We start from the raw sequence: 22,729 nt of genomic DNA on the forward strand, positions 1-22,729 counted from the left end.
TCTGTTCATATTTCACTAGCAACAACTTAAACCTTGACTATACCTAACTGAAAGACAGACTAAAAACACACCAAAACAAACAAAGTCTGTGTGCCCAGGAAGAAGAGGAGAATAAATTGTGATGGACAATTAGCAGCAATCTGCCAAAATGATCTTGCTATTTCGCCAAGAAAATAGAAGTAACTAGGAAAAAAACTACTTTGTTCTGTTATCAAATCCACAAACCTACTTCAATATGTCCTATATAGGTGGGCATGGAGGGGGGAGGGGATTAGATTTCTAGGCTGTCCCTGATCACAAAGGGGCAGTTTCCAAGCTTTCAGTTAGAACATGGTCCTAGTAACTACACACATAATCACAAAATTGAAACATACCTTCCTTCCTTGAACTTTTCAATGTCTGTTTTGGGATATTGTTTATCAATACTCCTTCCTTCCCCTGCCTTTGTGAATGGCCATTTTACGTTGATTTGGAGATTTTGCATTATCTTAGTTCTCCTCCCTCTTTGCTGGCTTCTCTCATCTAGATTAAATCCCCCTTTTAAAAAAACAAAAAACTTATTTGTTGTTGACACTGGCTTCTTCTCATCTAGCTTTGAACCTCTGAAACCTTAATGTGATACAAATCACTTGAGGTTCTTGTTAAAATGAAGATGCTGATTCAGCAAGCCTAGGGTGGGGAAGGCTGAGATTTCTAACAAACTCCCTGGTGAAGCGATTGCCTCTGAACTATTGATCACACTTTGAGTAGCCAGGTTCTAAAGAGGATGTTCTCTAAGATTCTACCCTTTGTTTTTTTCTTTTCGTTCACAGTGATATCACTGTAGACTCATAACTTCCCTATTTTTCTAGTTCAAACCTCTTTCTCATATTTCATATATATATATATATATATATATATATATATATATATATATATATAAATACACTTTTTTTTTTTTTTTTTCAGAGAGGAAGGGAGAGGAAGAAAGAGAAACATCAATGATGAGAGAAAATCATTGACTGGCTGTCTCTTGCATAGCCTCTACTGGGGATCAAACCCACAACCCTTGCACGTGCCCTGACGGGAATCAAACCTTGATCTCCTGGTTCATAGACCCACGCTCAACCACTGAGCCATGCCGGCCAGGTATCTCTTTTCCATATTTTAAAACCTTTACAATATTTAACTTATTAGTGTCCACCTCTATCTGGCTGACTCGACAACCTTTCAAACCTTTAAAATGGCCAAATCAGAGACATAGAAACATAAAACAGACTGCAGAACCTCAGAGGGGAGAAAAGGGGGGAGGGCAGAGTGGGCAGGAGAGATCAAAGAACTTATATGCATATATGCATAACCCTTGGACAAGACAATAAGGGTGGTGAAGGCCTGAGGCTGGTGGTGGTGGTGGTGGGGCGGGCGGTAGGAGAGGTCAATGAGGGGGGAAAGGGGACATAATATTAATACTTTCAACAATGAAGATTTAATTGAAAAAATAATATATAAAGCAGTTTTTACTATCTCCTTTCTATAATTATCCAGAGTCAAAACCTCTTCACTATCTTGACTTTTCTCTTCCTTCTTCATATATGTTCTCATGCCATCCCCTCTTGCTGTAAATCCATTTAATTGCCAAATCCTGTAGATTCTGCTTCCACATCATCTTTAAACTATGCTCTTTTAAATTCTTCCTGCGCTGCTTTTAGTTCAGACTCATCGTTACTTTTCACCTGGCTTACTGCAGGTTTATCTGGCAGTTTTCCTGCCTCAAATTTAAAAAAATGTATTTTTATTGATTCCGGAGAGGGAGAGGGAGAGAGAAACATCAATGATTAAAGAGAATCATTGATCAGTTGCTTCCTACACCCCCTACTAGGGATTGGAGCCTGAAACCCAGGCATATACCCTGACTGGGAATCTAACAGTGAGGTCCTAGTTCACAGGTCCATGCTCAACCACTGAGCCACAGGAGGGGGGGGAGGAGAGGGAGAACACCTCTAATCTATATATATAAAGGCTAATATGCAAAGTGTCCCCTCAGAGTTCCACCAGGAGTTTGACGGCTCACTATGATGTGCGCTGACCACCAGGAGGCAATGCAGAAGGAAGGCCTAGGAACCCTACCCATACACGCATTTTGTGCACTGGGCTTCTAGTTTTTGTATACGTTCACAGATCAAAGAAAAGCTGAACTTTCCCCCCCAAAAAACTTTTAAACCACAAAGACTAAAAATAACGAATTAAATATAAACTCTTCTACTTGCCACCTCAGGCTCCATTCTCCTCGTCCCTGCCACTTCTCAACATGCCCTAAAGTCTTAGTTTGCTTTTCCCCCAACACTTTCATTAAGTCACCTTCATAAGTTCTCAAGCTGTCGCTTCTTGCAGTAAAACCTTCCTCATCCCTTTCCCAATCAATCTCAGAGGCCTTCTCTATGCTGCCTTTCTTTCCCCCTACCCCAGACAGGTAGGCAGTGAGCAGTTCTTTCATCTTCTGCAGTACTCTTTGTAATTTTTCTCATGGCACCTATCATGGTTTGTCTTCTATGGGTTTTATCTTTTTTTTTTCTTCTTCTTCTTCTATCCCTTACTCTCTGAAGGAAAGGATGACATCTTCAACTGCCCCCTCTACGCCTGCAGCATCTTACCTATAAGGGCGTGTGTGTCTCCCACTAGTTGACAATCAACGGAATTTGGGTAGATAACGGGATTGCAATGGTAAGCAGCCCAGAATTTTGAAGTCAGCACAGCTTCCAATTCCGGCTTTCCCCGTTTATTAGTCGGAGGCTTTGGGTAAGTCACTTAATGTGGCTTGTAAAAGGAGAACATGACTACCTGACAGCGCAACGGGGAAGATAACAGTGGAAGTCGGTGCTTTGTGAACCCCTCAGAGAAAGGAGCAACGTCCGTTATTTCCCTCACAGGGACCTGGTGCAGTCTTGCTGTTCAAAGCCGGGTTTGCAGGGCCATCCCCACTTCACTCACTGAAGATGGAGACCCGAGTGGCGGGGAACCGGGGCCGCCAGGTCCCGCGGCCCTTTCCCACTCCCGGGGCCTCGGGCCGCTCTCCGCGAAGCCGGTGAAGCCGCCCGACCGACCGCGGGGGAAACAGCCCGAAGCCCCGCTCTCGGGGGGCGGCCTCCCTCCTCCCACCCGCCCCCCGGAAAGCTCGGCTGGGTCTTCGCGGTCACCCCCCCGGACCGCGGCGCCGCCGCCGCCTACCGGAGCCGTTTGGACCCTGCCCGGCCCCCGTAGCTCCCCGTCTCCAGCAGGTGGTTCTGGTCCTCTCCCCCGACTCGGGGCGCTCGCGTCACCCGCGAACCTCTCTGCCCACGCGCCGCCCGGCGCCGCAGCCAACCGAGAAAATAAACAAACCCCCGCGCGAGCGCCGCGGCCGCGCCAGGCCCCGCCCCCTGCCCCGCCCCGCCCCGCCCCGCGGCTCTCACGCCGCCCCCGCCGCCCGCCGGGACTTCCCTCCCGCTCTCGGCTCGCAGCAGCCGCCTCTCCCCGCCCCTCACCGCAGCCCGCAGCCGCCGCGCTCCCGGCCGCCACGGTCCGCCCGCCGCCCCAGGGCCCGTTAGTGCCGGCGTCCGCGGGGAGGCCCGCCGCGCGCCCCTCGCCGGCGCGAGCCGCCCCCGCCCCCGCCCCCTGACCCTGCCCAGTCCCAACGCCCCGGGCGGCCGCCCTGAGAGCCGCGGGAGTCCGGCGGCGGCGCGGAGGGAGGGAGAGGAGGGCCGAGCCGGCCACCAGGGAGGCCCGGTGAGTGCGCCGAGGGCGGGCCGGGGTCGCGGGGTCTCCGTGAGGTGGCGGCGGCGGCTCGGCCGCGCCGCTCTGCGCGCCCCCGGCTCGGCGCTGGGGACTCGGCCTGAGGTAACTAACGGGCCCCGCCGGTCGGAGTCGGAGCCGCCGGGCAGAGGGCGCGGGAGGCCGCTCCTCGGGAAGGGCCGCGGCCCCGACGCAGGTTCGTGGGGCGGAGGAGGGGGCGGCGGAGAGAAACCCCCCTCTCCCAGGCCCCGGGCAGGGCCGGGCCGGGCCGGGCCGGGCCGTGGCGGCGACGCCTCCCGAGGAGGTCGCGCCGGGGCCGGGGGCCGCCAGCCGAGCCGCCGAGTGACAGGTGCCGCCGCCCCCTTCCCGCCGGGCGGGCATCGCGCTCGGAAATTTCTAGAGCGACGGCCTCAACTCGCTCTTCTCTTCTCCCTTCCAGGTTCGGAAGCCGCTTCTCTGCTCGAGTTGGGTCTCGCCCAGTCTTCTTCTTTCTTTCCTGCGTACTTTGTGCCGGTAAGTTTCGGAGGAGCATCGGTTGGCGGCCCGGGGTGAGACGGGGCTTCCATTCATGAGGGAGGAGGTACCCGGTGAATTACTGGGGAGGGACGCGCTCCTCCTCCTCGCCGCTAGCTGGGGAAGAGCACCCGAGAAGGCTGTGACATGGTTATTATTTAATTAAACTTATTATTTCTTATTTATTTATTATTTCTTCTGTTACTGTTTGGAACAGGCATTCTCTCAGAATTTTTGTGAAATGGCTAGAAAATTTAGGGTGCTTCGGAGATATCGAACAGGGGTGACAAAACTGGCCTATTGAATTGTCTTCTCTTTCCGGCTTTTGGATTTAAAAAAAAAAATTTTTTTTGTAAGGTAGATTTCACAATCGGGTAGGAGCTATAGCTTCCCCTGGAAGCACTCATCTTTCTTCTACTGAAAAGTCAGCGAACAGTTTTCTCTACGCGTTCAGTGAAGTCTGTGTCTGTATTAAGTACGTTTGTGACCGTAACCCGAATCGGCCATTGAATACATTGGACTTGCAGCTCTGAGACTATTGGGGAAACTTTATGGTAAATTAAGGTATTAAAAATAGTTAAACTTTAGGCGAAGCCGGTTTGGCTCAGTGGGATAGAGCGTCTGTTTGTGGACTGAAGGGTCCCAGGTTCGATTCCGGTCAAGGGCATGTACATTGGTTTCGGGCACATCCCCGGTGGGATGTTTCTCTCTCATTGACATTTCTAGCTCTCTATCCCTCTCCCTTCCGCTCTGTGGACAATCAATAAAATATATATTTTAAAAATAATAAAAAAAATAGTTAAACTTTGGAAATATAGGTGTGTGTTTTTTTACACCCCCTCAATAGGTTTATAATACCGTGATTGGTATTAGTCAAATCCTAATCAATGGAAGCTATTCTTCATTGTCATAAGTGCTTACAGCAGACTTACATTTATAAGATACCAAACAGTGGCTTCACTCTGTAGATGGAAAGCAGGAGCCTGCAGGTTGACCAAAAGAACATGGGGGCAAATGAAAATATTCGTGCTTTATTGATGGGAGCATCCCTTAGGTCCTCACTCGGTACCTATCGGTACATTTTGCTTACATTTTTCAGCCCACGAAATTAGGTGCTTCGGGTTGGAAAAGGGGAGACGATATTTATGAAGAAAATATAGCGTTTAAGGCAAACCATAAAGTTTACATGGTTCGTTTGCAATAATTGTGTTGGGAGCAAAGATTTGGTTCACATTTGGCACTTGTTGGCTATGAACCTTAATTTACAAGAAGCTAAAGTGCAAGATATTGTTTAGTTGTCTTATTTGAGGAACAGAATATTAAATAATACAAATTTTAAATTTAACCAGGTATTAAATCATTGATGCTCAATGCCATTTCATTTTGTGCTGTTTTATAAAAATGTAAGTTATATAGTTCAGTGAGGCCACACCAATCAGACTTTCGGTACGGCCACACCAATCAGACTAACTGGAAGATGAATGCCATTTATTTTATAAAAAGGAATAAATATGATTAACCTTGATTGGGGGTTTTATACACATATCAGTTTTGAAGTGCCCTAAATGAGGTCTGACCGCAGCTATTATCCATCTTGTCCCTAGAGAGGTCATAGGGATGAGGTCATAGTGGCAGTGGTCTTCAGAACCTCAGCAGAGACCAACAGTACCAACCATTTGGAGATCCTGCTGCTTGCAGTTTAGGCTATTCATTTTTAGAAAAAGTTTATTTTAAGCACCTTATATATCCTAATTCTTTTTAATCAACACTTTAAAACCAATTTTGTTTTCCTAAACAAATATATGTCCTAAACAAAATTAGTTGTGGTGATAAGTTGGTAGATTGGTACTTAATTTGGAACAACTTTGAACTGCTAATAATCTTGAATTCACATTTGCATTATGGAATTGGGGATTATCTATAGAGCATTTTGCATTTTCTTTTCCTTCCCATTCTGCTTTAGAACATATCTTTCAATGCATGTGTAGCCTTGTATTGGGGGAATGTAAGTTTTGGGTCTTCCTTTAAGAAGAAAAAGATAAAAAATGTGAACATTAAAATAGCAATAAATACTTATTTATTAACAATTGAATCTAAAAATCAAAATAAACAAGGAATCTAATGAACAAAATAAACTGATGAATAAATAGAACCAGTACATGGAACAGACTGATGAATCTCAGAGGGAAGAGAGGAGGGGGGGTGGAGGTGGGAAGAGATTAACCAAAGAATTTATATGTATATATATATTACCTATGGACACGAATCAAGTAGGTGGTGAAGGCCTGTGTGTGGGCGGGAGGACTAGGTAGAGGGGCAATAGGGGGAAAAGAGGGAACATCTCTAATACTCTCAACAATAAAGATTTTAAAAAGAGAAAACAAAACCAAATTTAATAAATGGATCTTTTGTGTGCTAGGGCCTGTGGTTTTTGGTAGGATGTTGAAATCAGGGTTATAGGGGGATATGCAAAACAATAAGCATAACCTTTAATTTTATATCTTTTTATTTATATTAGAAAAGAAGGGAGAGGGAAAGAAAGAAACATCACTGATAAGAATCATTGATCTTCTGCCTCCTGCACACTCCACATTGGGGATAAAACCTGCAACTTGGGCATGTGCCCTGACCAGGAATCAAACTGTGACCTCCTGGTTCATAGGTTGATGTTTAACCATTGAGCCGTGCCGGCTGGCAAGCATAATGTTAATAAAAGTAAGCATAAACTACAGAAATATTACAGAGGATGGGATGATTAATTTGAGGGGCCAGTCAAAGAAAATAGAGATGCTAGTACCTGAGCAGATTTTGAACAACGAATACAAGTTTTAAGTGGAAGAAATGGAGAAAATTTTAGGCAAAAGGAATAGCGTAAAAGATATAAACAAGTAAAACTAAATATGTACCAGAAAATTTTAGGTGGTTTAGCTGGAGCAAAATCTGAGGAAGAATAATTGTTATAAAAAGTCCTAACATATGCTATAATTACTAAGTTAAGTAATTGGTGTATTGAATATATGTAAAATGGAGACTTCCCTATAATTTGACATTGCTGTGGTGTTAAGTATAGTGGAATTAATAGTTTTTTTTACTAATAGTAGTAATTAATAAATTATTAAATATTTATATGTGATGAGCTACCTGCATGTTTATATTTGTAAACTTGTTTCTTGTGCAATTTTGACCTGAACCATTTATTTTTTAATTTATCTTGTGAATTTTGTCTTCAACTGAATTAGCCTTTTAATTATTTTTACTTTACTTTTTAAAATATCTTTATTGGTTTCAAAGAAAGAGGGAGAGAGCGATAGAAACATCATGCCCTACATGGTTTGGCTCAGTGGTTAGCGTGTCGGTCTGCAGAAGGGTCCCAGGTTCGATTCTAATCAAGGGCACATGACTGGGTTGTAGGCTCAATCCTCAGTTAGGGGTAGGCAGGAGGCAGCCAATCAATGATTCTTTCTCATTATTGATGTTTCTATCTCTCCCTTCCTCTCTGAAATCAATAAAAATGTGTGTGTGTATGTGTGTGTGTGTGTGTGTGTGTGTTTTAAAGCAACATCAGTGATGAGAGAATCATTGATTGGCTGCCTCCTTCATGCCCCTTGCTGGGGATGGAGCCTGCAACCAGGCATGTGCCCTTGACTAGAATTGAACCCAGGACCCTTCAGTCCGAAGGTCAGTTCTCTATCCACTGAGCCAAACTAGCTAGGGCAGCCTTTAAATTATTCTTAAAAGGAGACTAAAAGGGAAGAGGGGAAACATAAGAAATAATAAGTAGATTTCTGAACTAAAATCTAATTTGTGTAGTAGTTCAGTAAAATGTAAATGTCTGTTTAATATAAAGCACTAGCCACCACATTCAGAGACTGACCAATGTAGGCAGCTTAGGGAATCTCCACTATACTTCACTTTTTGCATTGTATAACTTAAGTCCATATCATTTAAATGTATATCAATGCAGAGATATTAAAAACTGTGAGAGAGGAAGAAAGGGAAAATAGTAGGAGAAGAGAAAGAGCTCTATTTGAATCTATTTATCCTATTGTCTTTTAAATAAGACCAGAGATGGAGGTCAAGAGTTTGAGGACACAAGATTGAAGGAATATTAACTCTAGTCATATCTGATTTGTATTTAAAAATCCTGATGTTGTCATAGTCAGCCTATTTATTCCTTTTTCTCTTCAGTGGTTAAAAAAAATGAATTCTTGGATTGATATATATTTTTGCAAATTTGGAAAAATTTGTTAATGAAGGTAATGTTTTCCAAAAAATGCAACATAATCAGTCTTTGACAGTTGATGTCTGTCATTTGTCCTCTGCCTCACTAACATTAAGGACCAAAAGCATCTCATTGTCAGTTCTGACCTGCAGTTGCCCTTTCTAAGTTTGATACAGGGCAGAAAAATCAATATTGCATTGATTACATCATGTTTACCTTTTTGAATTTCGGTATAGATGATCATTTTACCTTTTTAAGGTGAGATATTTTTCTTTTTAAAAAAATTAAATTCTTTATTAAAGTATTACATATGTCTCCTTTTCCCCATTGACTTCTCCCCAGCCGCTCCCACCACCTAGCACATGCCCTCACTTCCCTACTGTCTGTGTGAGATATTTTTCTTATAGAAGAAATATGGCCATCATAGAATACTTGGTGAAATAGTGAAAACTGTAGAAAGAAAAACAAGCATAATGAGTAGTCCCATGCATTTTCTTATTTTTTTGGTATATTTATACATAATGCACATTTACAGATTAGGGGTTATTTTTATGTTTTCATTCCCTTTTTAATTTAAAATTTACATTTCCCCCTCTTTCACTTCTGAAGTACTGGTTAGTGTACCTTTTGACCTGGTATTTAGATTTCTCTAATGGCTATTGTGGTAGACAATGTGTTGGCTATATATCATGTGCAGTATGTAGCACAGATGATTGAGCCCTTCCAGTTGTCCCATCTCCTATTCTCTCAGCTGCTACGTAGAGCTATTTGTGAATATTTATTATTATGTAAAGTATAGTGCAAGTGGCTGCCACTCCTGTTCTCCTTTTTTGCACTCCTACTGCTGATCAACCAGGGACCATTATAGGTGAGCATTTCCCCCTTTTCATTCTACATTTTCATAAACTAAAAGAGTATTTTATCAATTATTATTTTTTATTTTAAAAATGTATCTCTATTGTTGAAAGTATTATAGATGTTTCCTTTTTTTCTCTTGTTGACACCCCCACCACCACCACCACTTTTTTCTGTGCATGGACTATGTATATATGTTTATAAGTTCTTTGGTTAATCACTTTTATTTTAATATGTGGGTTGCTGAGGTAGTATAACATAGGTCGCTGCTTCCTCAGGAAAATAATTATTTTGTCTTTTGAATATTTATCATTGTCTCAGTTTAATAGTATTTGTTCTAAGGTTTTCTTTTCACTTTGTCTTTCTGTCTTATTATTATTTAACATTTATTGTTTGTGTACTGTATGCCCACTGTTTAAGACATGGACCCTATTGTGATTCTTGGGTTTTGAATAGACTGATGTTTTCCTTCTGCAGTATGTTAGGTGTAATCATTAGTCTTTGATCCTTTTCAGTGGCTCACTGCTCAACACTTACTTCTCAATGCCTAACAACTTTTTTCTTTCATTTCAAAGATTAAAGTCTTAGTTAGCTTTTAGAATGGTGTTGATTTAAATTTCAAAACGTTTTTGCAGTGGAGTTAGACCTGCTTAGCCAAATTTTTAAATAGGTTGTGCCAATTTTCCTTTGCTTTATAGGACCTCAAGACATATTTCAATTAATTATAGTAAGAATACCTGTAGATGTTTCTATTTGGGTGGTTCTGTACTGACTACTGTTATATTATTGTACGTAAAGTACATTAACTTATTTAATCTTAACAACTCAGTGAGCTGGGAATTCTTGTTCGTTTCACAGATGAGGATACACAGATCAAGTAAGTGGTTCAGGGGCTCACAGTAAGCAGCAGATTGGATTTGCTCAGGTATTCTTGCTTCAGGTCAGCATACTTGTCTAGTGCTTTTCTGCTGTTTGACTTCTGCGTTACTAACATGAAGGACCATAGGTATATCATTGTCCCCAAACTGGGGGATCTATAATATAATGTCTACATTGAACTGGCTGGGGAATAAATGTATTAAATGTATTGTGTGTTGTTTTTTTTTTTAAAGGTTTTCTTTTTCTTTTTTTTATAGTATATTTTATTGATTTTCCACAGAAAGGAAGGAAGAGGAATGGAGAGCTAGAAACGTCAATGAGAGAGAAGCATTGACCAGCTGCCTCCTGCACACTCCCCACCGGGGATGTGCCTGCAACCAATGTACATGCCCTTGACCAGAATCGAACCTGGGACCTTTCAGTCCGCAGACCGATGCTCTATCCACTGAGCCAAACTTATATTTTTTTTAATAGTATATGATTAGGATAGGTAAAACAAAGTATATTAGGAAAATATTAAATGTTGAATTTATTAAAAACTTCAGAATCATATCAGAGTTTTCAATGAGAAAATTGTACTTGCTTCTGTGAACATAAGTTTTTAAGTAAAATTTATCCATGAAATAACAATATACAATTCCTGATCCAGAGTTTAAAAAGAAATCTTCACCCGAGGATCTGTTTCTTGATTTTAAAGAGAGGAAGGGAGAGAGAGAGATAAACACCAATTGGTTGTCTCCTGTAGGATCCCTACCAAGGATTAAACCCACAACCTAGGTAGGTGCCCTGACTGAGAATAAAAATGCAACATTTTTGAAATATATATATATATATATATATATATATATATGTGTGTGTGTGTGTGTGTGTGTGTGTGTGTGTGTGTGTGTATGTATATGAATATATATACTTTTTTTTTCTTAATTGATTTTAGAGAGAAAGGGAGTGAGGGAGGGAGATAGAAAACATCAGTGATGAGAGAGAATCATTGGCTGCCTCCTGCACTTCCCCTCCCACACCGGGACGAAGCCTGGAACCAGAAAAATCGAAACGTGAACTCCTGTTTCATAGGTCAATGGTCAACCACTGAGCCACACTGGTCAGGCAAACTGCAACCTTTTTGGTGTACAAAATGATGTTCCAAATAACTGAGCCACCTGGCTGGGGCCCTGATCCAGATTTTTTTTCAGATTGAGTTTCCATTGAAATTTTGTTTGGATGAGTAGGTAATAAAAACAAATCATTTTTGTTTTATAACCATTCAGTGGTTTATAATAGTTGAAATTATTTTTAAAGAACCTAAAATCTTTTCTCATCAAATTTAATAATATAATATTTCTTGTGATATTATGAAAGGAGTTCACATCCAATTGGACTTGTGTTTAAAATAACGATGAAGCTCTAGTTTGCAGAAAGCATACACATTGTTTGAGCAATCACTTTGCAGCTAGTTTTTATGCCATTAAAAAGGCATGTCATTGGCAAGTGGAGGGAAAGATCTTCTGTTTGTGAAAGTAGAGATTTCAGGCCATTGTTTGGAACCTTGCTCACTAAGAGTTTTGTGTTTCCCTTCTCCTGACAGCAGTTGCTGCTTCCTATACTGTGTACCTTGTGTTTGGTGCACCTAAAGAATACAAACTCTTCTAACAGTTCCAAAAACTGAATCTACCATAATGGGCAGCAGTGCATTCTGCAGCTTTCTGATGGAAAAGATTTCAAGGGGCTTGAGCATTTCCCTTGTCACAGTTGAGAAATACCTACAGAGTAGCATATGCATGAGTTGTCCTGTGGGGACCATCAAATAGGGTTGCTTACATCTGGTGGTGACTGGCCCAGGATCTCTTCACTCTTCCAGGGTTGTCTTAGCTGCCCCAATGACAAAGGGAAACTTTATCTGAGGATACACTGGTAAGGAAGCTCTGCCCTATGCTACAGAAATAAAATTTCTATGGCCTTTGGAGAGGTTTTTTGAACAGACATATGTGAACATTTAACTAAGGCAGAATAATCCAAATATGGATTACAGTTGTATGTGAAACACGGTGTGTGCTGATTACCAGGGGGCAGCGCAGAACATGGGGGGTGTAGGTGATGCAGCACTGTCAGCTGGTGTCAGTGGAGGTGCTGCCAGATCAATGGGCCCTGATGGGTCCTAACAAGAGTGGGACTGCAGCAGGATGGTGGAGCAGGTGAGGGGGCGGTGCCAGGCCAACATCGGGTGCCAGGTAGGGCTTTGAGGCTGGGGGCGCAAGCTGGTACTGCAAGGCTGGTAGGGTGCACTGAGGATATGTATGAACTAAAAGATAATATGGGGGTGATTTTGGACAGTTTTCTTGGAAGGAATTTAAGTTCTCTATCTCTCAGTTCTGTGACTTAGTACTAGTCACTAGGATCAATACTTAAGGTATTTTTAGATCAATCTTTTATATATAAGATTGTTCTTTTCTACTTTTTTTGTTTTGGAAGTTAGGGTTAAACATATACTTTTTGTTTTAAACCATATTGATGTAGGATATTTTCCATAAATATTTGCACTAGTAAAAAATAAATATGTAAATTGACCATATATCTATGACAGCCATCAGCCAATCGGAGTGAGCATGCAAATTAAACCAACAAAGATAGCAGGTTAATTTGCATCTCAGACACGGAGCAGTGAATGGGGTGGGACATCTGCTATGAGGGGGAGGTTGGGGGGTGGAGAGAGCTACAGGAGCGGCACTCTGGCAGGGAGCGAGGACTTGAAGGCTCCCGGGTGGCCAGGAGTGAGGACTTGTAGGCTTCTAGAAGACTTGCAGGCTCCCGGGTCGCTGGGAGTGAAGCCAGGGCCAGGAAGGCCAAGTCTTGCATCAATCTTTGTGCAACGGGCCTCTAGAGTGTGTGTGTGTGTGTGTGTGTGTGTGTATAATTTTATTTTAAAATATGTTTTTATTGATTTTAGAGGGAGGAAGAGGGGGAGAGAAATAGAAACATCTTATATAATAAAGAAGTAATATGCAAATTAACCCTTATGCCCTCACATGATGGCTGCCTGCAACCAGGTTGGCAGGGCGGTTACTGAGGGACGACCAAACAGCTGAACAAGCAAGCCTGTATAGAGTGACCAGGCCAGCGGGGGGGCTGTGAGGGGTGACGAGGCTGGCTGAGGGGGTAGTTGGGTGTGACCAGGCCAGCAGGGGGACAGCAAGGGGTGACCAGGCCAGTGGGGGAGGCAGTTGAGGGCAACCTGGCCAGCAAGGTGGGGGCAGTTGGGGGCAACCTGGCCAGCAGCATGGTGATAGGGGCAACCAGGCTGGCAGGGGGGACAGTTAGGAGCAACCAGGCAGGCAGGCAGGTGAGCAAATAGGAGCCAGCAGTCCAGGATTGTGAGAGGGATGTCTCCCAAGGGGTCCTAGATTGGAGAGGTGGCAGGCTGGGGTAAGAGGAACTCTCCCCTCACCCCTCCCCTGGGCATGAATTTTGTTCACCAGGCCTCTAGTTAATGATAAGAGGGAATCATTGATTGGCTGTCTCCTACACAACCCCTGCTAGGGATCAAGCCCAAAACCTGGGCATGTGCCCTGACTGGGAATCAAACTCTGACCTCCTGAGGTTGACACTGAGCCACACCAGCCAGGCTATGTAAATATTTTAGCAGTATATTTAAAAGAAAAGGAAACCATGAATTTTTGAAAACTATATATGGAAAAATGAATACATTATATTGATGGTAGTCTTTCATTAGTCTGAAGTCTCATATTCTATTTTCTATTATACAATTTTATGTTGTTTTTAAGTTAAAAAGTATGCTATTGCTCATAGGACTATTGGTATGAATCCAAATATTACTAAGCCCCATGTCTGGAGAAATGCATGTATAAAATAATTTGTTATTACCCTAGAATCTTGAATAAATTTTACTCACCTATCTTTTCTCTCTCCACAGGAATTATTCCTGAGAGAAGTATTTTTAAAGAAAAATATTTACAATGGCCTCAGCAGTTCTTAGTTCTGTTCCCACTACTGCTTCTCGTTTTGCTCTGTTGCAAGTGGATAGTGGTAGTGGTTCTGATTCTGAGCCTGGAAAAGGCAAAGGTAGGACTCCTGGAAAGTCTCAAACAAGCAAATCAACTGCAAATGAGAAAAAGAGAGAGAAAAGAAGAAAAAAGAAGGAACAGCAACAGACTGAAGCAAATGAGGTAACAATTATAATAATCTGTGTTTGCTTTCTTAATAGACTGTAAGCAAGCATCATGAAGACAGGTACCATCTTATTCACCATGTGTCCATAGTACTTGGTTCATAGGTACTTGATAAATAGGACTTGAATGAATGGATGTAAATTTATGTGTAAAGACAATGTAATGAACATTTTAAAAAATTAATTTTTTCTTATCACCATTTATCTCCCCCCCCATAACCTCTTTTACCTCCTCCCATGCCATTACCACTATGTCTGTGTTCATGAGTTCGAGTTCTTTCTTTTTCTTTTTTGCTCAATCCCTTCACTTCTTTGCCTTCCCTCATCCCCCAGAGCTTGTTAGTTCAGTTTAATGTAACGAAAGTTTTTAAATGCCTTTATTTTTTTATGACTATGGAAGCTTAATTACTCATTCCAAAAGGTAACAAAGTCTTAAAAGGAAACAAAGGCCATTTGTAAATATAACTAGAGATAGAGCCAACAGGTATGTAAATACACATATATCTATACTCATGCTTTACTTAAATAAAAATGGGATTATATAATAGACTAGAGGTCTGGTGCACAAAATTCATGCACTGGGGTGGGTGGGAGGGTCCCTCAGCCCAGCCTGCATCCTCTCCAATCTAGGGACCCCTAAACCGGCAGTGGGATATCCCTCATAATCCGGGACTGCTGACTCCTAACCACTCACCTGTCTGCATGCCTGATTGTCCCTAACTGCTTCTGCCTGCCAACCTGATTGCCCCCTAACCACCCCTCTGCTGGCCTGATGACCCCCAGCAGGTCGTGTCGTCCCCCCCCCCCCCCCCCCCCCCCCCGCTGGCCTGATGGCCCCCAGCTGCCTTCCCCTGCCCGCCTGGTTACCCCCAACTTCCCTCCCCTGCCGGCCCAGTCGCCCCCACCTGCCTTACCCTGCTGGCCTCTTTGCCCCCAACTAACCTCATCTGCTGGCCTGATTTTGCCCCTAATTGCCCTCCCCTGCTGATCTAGTTGTCCCCAACTGCCCTCCTCTGCAGGACTGGTCACCCCAACTGCCCTCCCCTGCAGGACTGGTTGCCCCCAACTGCCCTCCCCTACTGGCCTGATTGCTCCTAACTGCCCTCCCCTACTGGCCCGGTCATCCTTATTGGCCCTCCTCTGCAGGCCTAGGTCCCCCCCAATTGCCCTTCCCTGCTGGCCCCGTCATCCCCAACTGCCCTCTCCTGCTGGTGTGTTTGCCCCCAACTGCTCTCCCCTACTGGCCATATTATGGTGGCCATCTTGTGATGACATGAGGTGTCATCTTGTAATGACGCAAGGGCGAGATGCCACCTAAGCTTTTATTAGTATAGATTTTTATATTGTTTTTTTTTCCTAATTAGTCGTGAACAGTTTTCAATATGAGTAAATACAGTTCTACATTATTTTCAATTACTCCACATTATCCTATCTAATAAAAGAGTAATATGCAAATTGACTGTCCCTCCAACACACAAGATGGCCGCCTCCATGTGGTCAAAGATGGCTGCCCCCTTGTGGACACAAGATGGTCGCCACAAGATGGCAGCAGGGGAGGGCAGTTGTGGGTGATCAGGCCATCAGGGAGGACAGTTGAGAGGGACCAAGCCTGCAAGAGAGGGCAGTTGGGGGCCATCAGACCTGCAGGGGAGAGCAGTTAGGGGCGACTAGGCCAGCAGAGGAGGGCAGTTGTGGGGAACCCAGGCCTGCATGGGAGAGCAGTTGCGGGGGACCAGACTAGTAGGGGAGAGCAGTTAGGGGTGACCAGGCCAACAGAGGAAGGCAGTTAGGAGTTACTGGGCTAGCAGGGGAGGGCAGTTGGGGGTGACCAGGCCGGCAGGGGAGTGGTTAGTGGGTGATCAGGCTGGCAGGCAGAAGTGGTTAGGGGCAATCAGGCAGGCAGGAAGGCAGGTGAGTGTTTGGGAGCCAGCAGTCCTGGATTGTGAGAGGGATCCCATATTGGAGAGGGTGCAGGCTGGGCTGAGGGACACCCCCCCTCCTATGAATTTCATGCACCAGGTCTCTAGTTTAATTATATGGCTATATCATACTTTATTTCATTGAATCCTTGAAATAAACATTTGGATTGGTTCCCATTTTTTTTTTTTTTTTACCATTAAGACAATAATATTATGACTAGCCTGAGCATACATTTTTATGCATTTGATGATCATCTCTTTCTCTCTCTCTCTCCCTCCCCCCTCCCCTCTCTCTCTCTCTCTCTCTCTCTCTCTCTCTCTCTCTCTCTCTCGTCTCTCTCTCCATATATACATAAATATATATAAAAGCTTAAGCCACTGGTCAACTGGTAGCTATGATGTGCATTGACCACCAGGAGGCAGATGCTCAACACACAGGCATGGAAACATGGAACAGACTGATGACTCTCAGAGGGAAGGGGGTAGGGAGGAGGATGGGAAGAGATTAACCAAAGATCTTATATGCATACTAGAGGCCCAGTCAGTGGATTCATGTACCAGCGGGGTCCCTCAGCCTGGCCTGTGGGGATTAGGCCAAAACAGGCAGTCTGACATCCCAGATTTTTAAAGGTAATTTCTTTTTAAAAAAATAAATTTTATTGATTTTTTACAGAGAGGAAGGGAGAGACATAGAGAGTTAGATGAGAGAGAAACATCAGCCAGGGATGTGCCCGCAGCCAATGTACATGCCCCTGACCAGAATCGAACCTGGGACCCTTCAGTCCGTAGACCGATGCTCTACCACTGAGCCAAACCGGTTTTGGCAAGTTCCAGATTTTTAGAGGGCGCAGGCCAGGCTGAGGTACCTCTGGTGCACGAGTCCTTGTACCGGGCCTCTAGTTAGAATAATAAGTAAAAGGGAAACCCTCTACCTTAGACATTCTTAACCTGAGTTATATGACAAATATTTAATGTGCCCATTTTTTAATTTTTTTTTAAAGAAATGCCAAAAAACAGCTCTGTGTTTGTCTTTTTCAAAAAATATTTTCATTGTTGAGAGTATTATAGATGTCCTCCCTTTTTTTCTCCCTTTTGCACCCTCACCACCCCAGGCTTTCTCTACTCTATTTGTCTGTGTCCATGGATTAAGCATATATGCATATAAATTCTTTGGCTAATCCCTTTCCATCCCCCACTCTTTCCCTCGGAGCGTCTACAGTCTGTACCATGTTTCCATGCCTCTGGTTCTATTTTACTTATCAGTTTATTGTGTTTGTCTTTTAATAGAAGGAGCATTCGGAGTATATAAGGACCTTTTTCTTTTATATTTTTATTGATTACACCTGCAAAGACCCTATTTCCAAATAAGGTCACCTTCACATACACTGAGGGTTAGCACCATATCTTTGGGAGAAATATAATTCAATCCATGACACCTTCTCGATATTTTTCTTTTCTTGTTTCACTTTCATCTCTGATTATTCTTGTTGTTGGGAAGTGGCTTGCCCAATACAGGTTTAATTCATTATGATACTTTGAGGACTAACCCTGTATTTTTCAGGATTAGCAAAGTAGTTGCAACAATTGCATAAGTTATCTTTTCTTTCTATTTAAGTTTTTAAATTTGTAAGCTATTATACTTTAATCTTTTTGAATCTTTTGTTTTGTATTTTAAAAGCATACTTATCCAGTGTTCTGTTCCTATAAACTTATTCTCCTTAGTAAAGTAGAATTTTTAAAATGATGGTATAATAGAGTACAATCCATTTTTACTTATTAATCATTTCATCTAGAAATCTACCAACTATTATTTCAAACTCAGGTGAATTTAATATTCTATAAAGATTACAAAAAGTAGTGCTTGGAGTGTAAAATTATTGTTGGTTTCTTAACTTAAGAAAACACACTCATTAATATCTCAGGACTGGCAAATTGAATGTAATATATTTTTTCTTTCATAGCTTAGGAATCTTGCTTTTAAGAAAATTCCCCAGAAATCTTCCCATGTTACTTGTAATGCTCAACATGAGCTTTCTTTACCAAATCCAGTACAGAAGGATACACGAGAAGAAAATTGGCAAGAGTGGAGACAAAGAGATGAGCAGGTACAGCTAAGTAAATCAAATTATTTTGCTTTGATTTTCAATGAATGTATGCATTTGATTTGATTTTATTTCATTTCATTTTAAAAACATTCTTTTTTAAAAATACATTTTATTGTTTTTTTACAGAGAGGAAGGGAGAGAGATAGAGAGTTAGAAACATCAATCAGCTGCCTCCTGCACACTCCCTACTAGGGATGTGCCCACAACCAAGGTACATGCCTTTGACTGGAATAGAAGCTAGGACCTTTCAGTCTGCAGGCTGATGCTCTATCCACTGAGCCAAACTGGTTTCGGCTAAAAACATATTCTTATTGATTCAAAGAGGAAGGGAGAGGGAGAAAGACAGAAACATCAGTGATGAGAGAGAATCATTGACCGCTACCTCCTGCACGCCTCCCACTGGGGATCGAGCCCCCAACAGATGCATGTGCTCTCACAGGGAATCAAACCCAGGACTCTTCAGTCCACAATCCAACACTTCAAACCAGTTAGGGGTGTATCATGCATTTTAAAGATGACAGTACATCTGAGTCTGTGACACTGCAGTTCTGAGGAGCTTTTTGTATTGGTTTAATTCGCGTGTTTGCTGCTTTCAATAAGAGGTTCTGATTTTTTTGTGTAGTAGAAAAACAGATTGATACATTTATTATTGTTAGTTTTGACAGTTCAAAACAGTTGTTTTGAAAGCTTTTAATTCATTTCCCTTTTTACAAATGAGAGAGAGAGAAGGTAGAACAACAGTATTAAATTATTTCAAGTAAGAAAATTATGTTTGTAGGGCCAGAGATCCTTTGTAAAAATACTGAATGACAGTTTTGCCTAAAAAAAGGACTTTGACAGGAAACTTTTCCTTTTCAACCTTGATGTGAAATAGTTTATGGCATTTATTTGTTTCTTTCACCTGATATTTTGTTTTTCTATGCTGCTTAAATGTTATTTTTTTTATTAAGGTATTATATGTGTACATATCTTTCCATTGCCCCTGCTTAAATATTATTAATAACCAAACCAAGACTAATTTTTGTGTGTGTGTGTGTGCTTGGTGTCCAAGAAAATAACATACTGAACTTGGAATATACTCTAGGAGCTGCTGTATGTGTGGAAATTAACAGTTACTTATTTGTTTATCTATTAAACTGTCATTTGATCTATTGGGAATAAGTATTGCTCTAGCAGATATTTGGCTTAATAAAGTGGCTTTACCTATCAAGCTTTGGTTACTAGTCTGAAAAGAATTAGACTATTTTAAACTATGCTCTTAACATAAATTCTATTACTTATAGCATTTTCTTTAGGATTTTGTAGTACCTTAGGCTCATTATGACCATCAGTTATTACACTAGAACTAACAAAAGTGCTGTTCAAAAGGTATTTCCACACATTGGTATAGTGGGTAAATCATTTTGTATTATTCTAGGGATTTTGATTCTTTTTTCCCCCTTCCACAGAATTCTTTTGGTTTACAAATGTAAATATAATGATCTGTTTGTTTAGACAGTTTAACAGTGTCTTCACCAGAAAGAATTTCTCCCAGTGGCCCATGGGCACTGGAAAATTAATGAAGGAAAACTATTCAAAATACACTCTGTGTAATATGAGGACTTGAGCACAGTTATTTGATTGCCTTTCTTCCTGCCTCTACTGATTGCTGCCAAAATGACATGATCAGGATTTTGCCTTGACCTCATATAAGGACACATAGATTATATGACACCTGGAATCTATTTTACAGTATAGAGTAATATATTTTAAAAGTAAGGATCAGGCAGTGACTGCATTAGACAGAAAACATACAATTATGGTAGGCATTCTTTCTGAAACAGTAGGAGCACAACTATGAGAAATTCCAGGTATTGAGGGCTGAGAAAGACAAAAAACTAGATACAGATATTTTGCTTGTTATGTGGCTGCTTAGTTCAAACACAAAAGAGAAATTAGGCTAAAACAAAGTTTCCTACTCCTATATCACCAAAGCAATAATGTGAATTTATGTCTGCTAAGCCTCATTATAAAATTTGAGAACTGGCATTAAACAACAACTAGATAGACAGTAAAGAACCATCTAGTCCACCTACTTATGAGCAAACACTAGATCATAGTGATCTCAAGTCAAATGAAGAAATATTTCTGCTACATAAAAGGAAAAGAACATTGTACTTAGTGACCAAAGTGAAAGATTTGCTATGGGGAATAGAATTTGATTTTAGACAGTCTCCATTTTTTTTGCTTAGATAATAAAAACTAAGGGTTTAGAAAATTTTGTAAAACTCTGGGTGGGGGTACTAATCCTAAATAATAAAAGGGTAATATGCAAATCGACCAAATGGCAGAATGACCAGTTGCTATAACTCGCACTGACCATCGGGGGAAGAAACTGCCCCCTGGTGGTCAGTGCACTTCCACAGGGGGAACGCTGCTCAACCATAAGCCAGGCTGACATTCTGGCGAGCACAGTGGCCCACCTCCACAGCAGTGCTAAGCCATCAGTCTGACATTTCCTGAGGGCTCCCAGACTGCAAAAGGTGCAGGCCAAGCTGAGAGCTCCCCCTCCCCCCTGCATGAATGTTTATACTAATCTATAATAATAAAACTGTAATATGCTAATTAGACCAGACATCCTTCTGGACAAAGCTGGGGCTGCGAGGGAAGCCTGGGTCCCGGGTGCCAGAGGGAAGCCAGTGCTGTCAGCTGGGGGAAGGAAGGCCTCCTCTTGCATGAATTTTGTGCATCAGGCCTCTAGTGTTATATAACAAGGGGAAACAATAGACTGAGATGAAAAAGTGGCTAAGAGACAGAAATTGAAAGGGAGATAGGTAAAGTAAAAAATCTGGGAAGTACTAGTAAAATCATAGCAGAATTAAAAACTTCATTGGAAAGACTAAAGAACCAGCGTATACACTGAAAACAATTGAATCAATTGTGTGAAGGAAAATATAAGATAAATTTAAAAATATATATATATTTTATTGATTTTTTACAGAGAGGAAGGGAAATAAACTGAATCAGAAACATTGATGAGAGAGAAACATCAGTCATCTGCCTCCCACACACTCCCCACTGGGGATGTGCCCACAACCAAGGTACATGTCCTTGACAGGAATCGAACCTGGGACCCTTCAGTCCCAAGACCGATGCTCTATCCACTGAACCAAACCTGCCAGGGCTCAAGATAAATTTTTGCCAATAAAATTGACGTAAGATTGGAACACAGAACTAAAATCCAGCAAAGGTATAATTAGTTGCCTTAAAAGAAGTAGAACAGAGAGAGTCATTAAAAATAATATTGATAAAAAAATGTTCAGAAGCTAAGACTTGAATCTGAGCTTGAAAGAAGAACTCAAGCTTTTTTAAAAAACTGAAGTGTTTGTAAAAGTTTTTAACTTTAAGAATGAGAAAACAAGGAAATAATACTATAAATATATGCATGAAAGAAATCAGATTGCCTACTAAGGATGAAAAGTCAGGTTGGTTACTTTATTTTTTTAAAAATATATTGATTTTATGGAGAGGAAGGGAGAAGGTTAGAGAGTTAGAAACATTGATGAGGAAGGAACATCTATCAGCTGCAAGTTGGCTACTTTAAATGCCAGAATTAAAATGTTGGGACCAAGAATTCAGTATCTAGCCAAAATGTCATTTGTATGACTGCTGAATAACTACATTCTCAGAAATGCATTTCTCAAGCAAGGGCTGAGAAAACACACGACCACTATCCTTTTTGCAAATTTTTTGGAGATGTGCTCCTGTCAATAAAAAGGCAAATCTAAATAAAGAGCACAGCAATTGGAAAGCACCAGTGGTGAATATTGAAGCTAGTTCAATATAGAATTAACTGTAAATAGTGATTGTAAATGTGGTTATTAAAGAGAACATAGTTATACACCTGAAACTAACACAACTAATATTATATATCAACCATCTTTTATATATATAAAAAGCCAGCAACCATAAAGTCGAAACAACTGGTTGCTATGATGCCCATTGTGGCCAGCAAATGGCCTGATCAGGTACATATGTCTCCTTTTTCCCCCATTGACCCAAGAGCGCTCTCTCTGGTTCACTGTGGCTGATCCTTGGCCAGCATTGCAGCTTTACTTATTCCTCTGCTCAAACCTGCTCTTTTCCCATTCTTCCCAGTTACTGTTCTCAAAAGTATCTATATATAAAAAAGACTAATGTGCTAATGCTGACCATCTAACTCAGAGGTCTTCAAACTACGGCCCGCGGGCCACATGCAGCCCCCAGGGGAGTCTGATCCTGCCCGCCAGGTTTTTTGGGCAGTGAGCGCAGCCGAGGTGTTACAGTAGGA

At 41.8% G+C, this 22,729-nt stretch overlaps 1 protein-coding gene across 6 annotated transcripts in view; it reads left to right on the plus strand.

The window, feature by feature from the left end:
* The first annotated feature begins 3,443 nt into the window (after positions 1-3,443).
* The window catches only part of GKAP1 (G kinase anchoring protein 1), a 61,840-nt gene continuing 42,554 nt past the window's right edge, over positions 3,444-22,729 (plus strand). For 4 of the 6 annotated variants that reach the window (XM_084899393.1, XM_084899397.1, XM_084899395.1 and 1 more), the window contains exons 1-4: positions 3,446-3,741; positions 4,187-4,260; positions 14,142-14,394; positions 18,277-18,420. In XM_084899393.1, coding sequence (XP_084755519.1) covers positions 14,185-14,394; positions 18,277-18,420 — 354 coding nt within the window. In that variant the 5' untranslated portion in view covers positions 3,446-3,741; positions 4,187-4,260; positions 14,142-14,184. Of the gene's footprint in view, positions 3,742-4,186; positions 4,261-14,141; positions 14,395-18,276; positions 18,421-22,729 lie in introns of all 6 variants that reach the window. The other 2 variants (XM_084899394.1, XM_084899396.1) reach the window with 1 other exon arrangement.

The sequence above is a fragment of the Pipistrellus hanaki genome, assembly GCF_964339955.1.
Source record: "Pipistrellus hanaki genome assembly, chromosome: 11".
Lineage (NCBI taxonomy): Eukaryota > Metazoa > Chordata > Mammalia > Chiroptera > Vespertilionidae > Pipistrellus > Pipistrellus hanaki.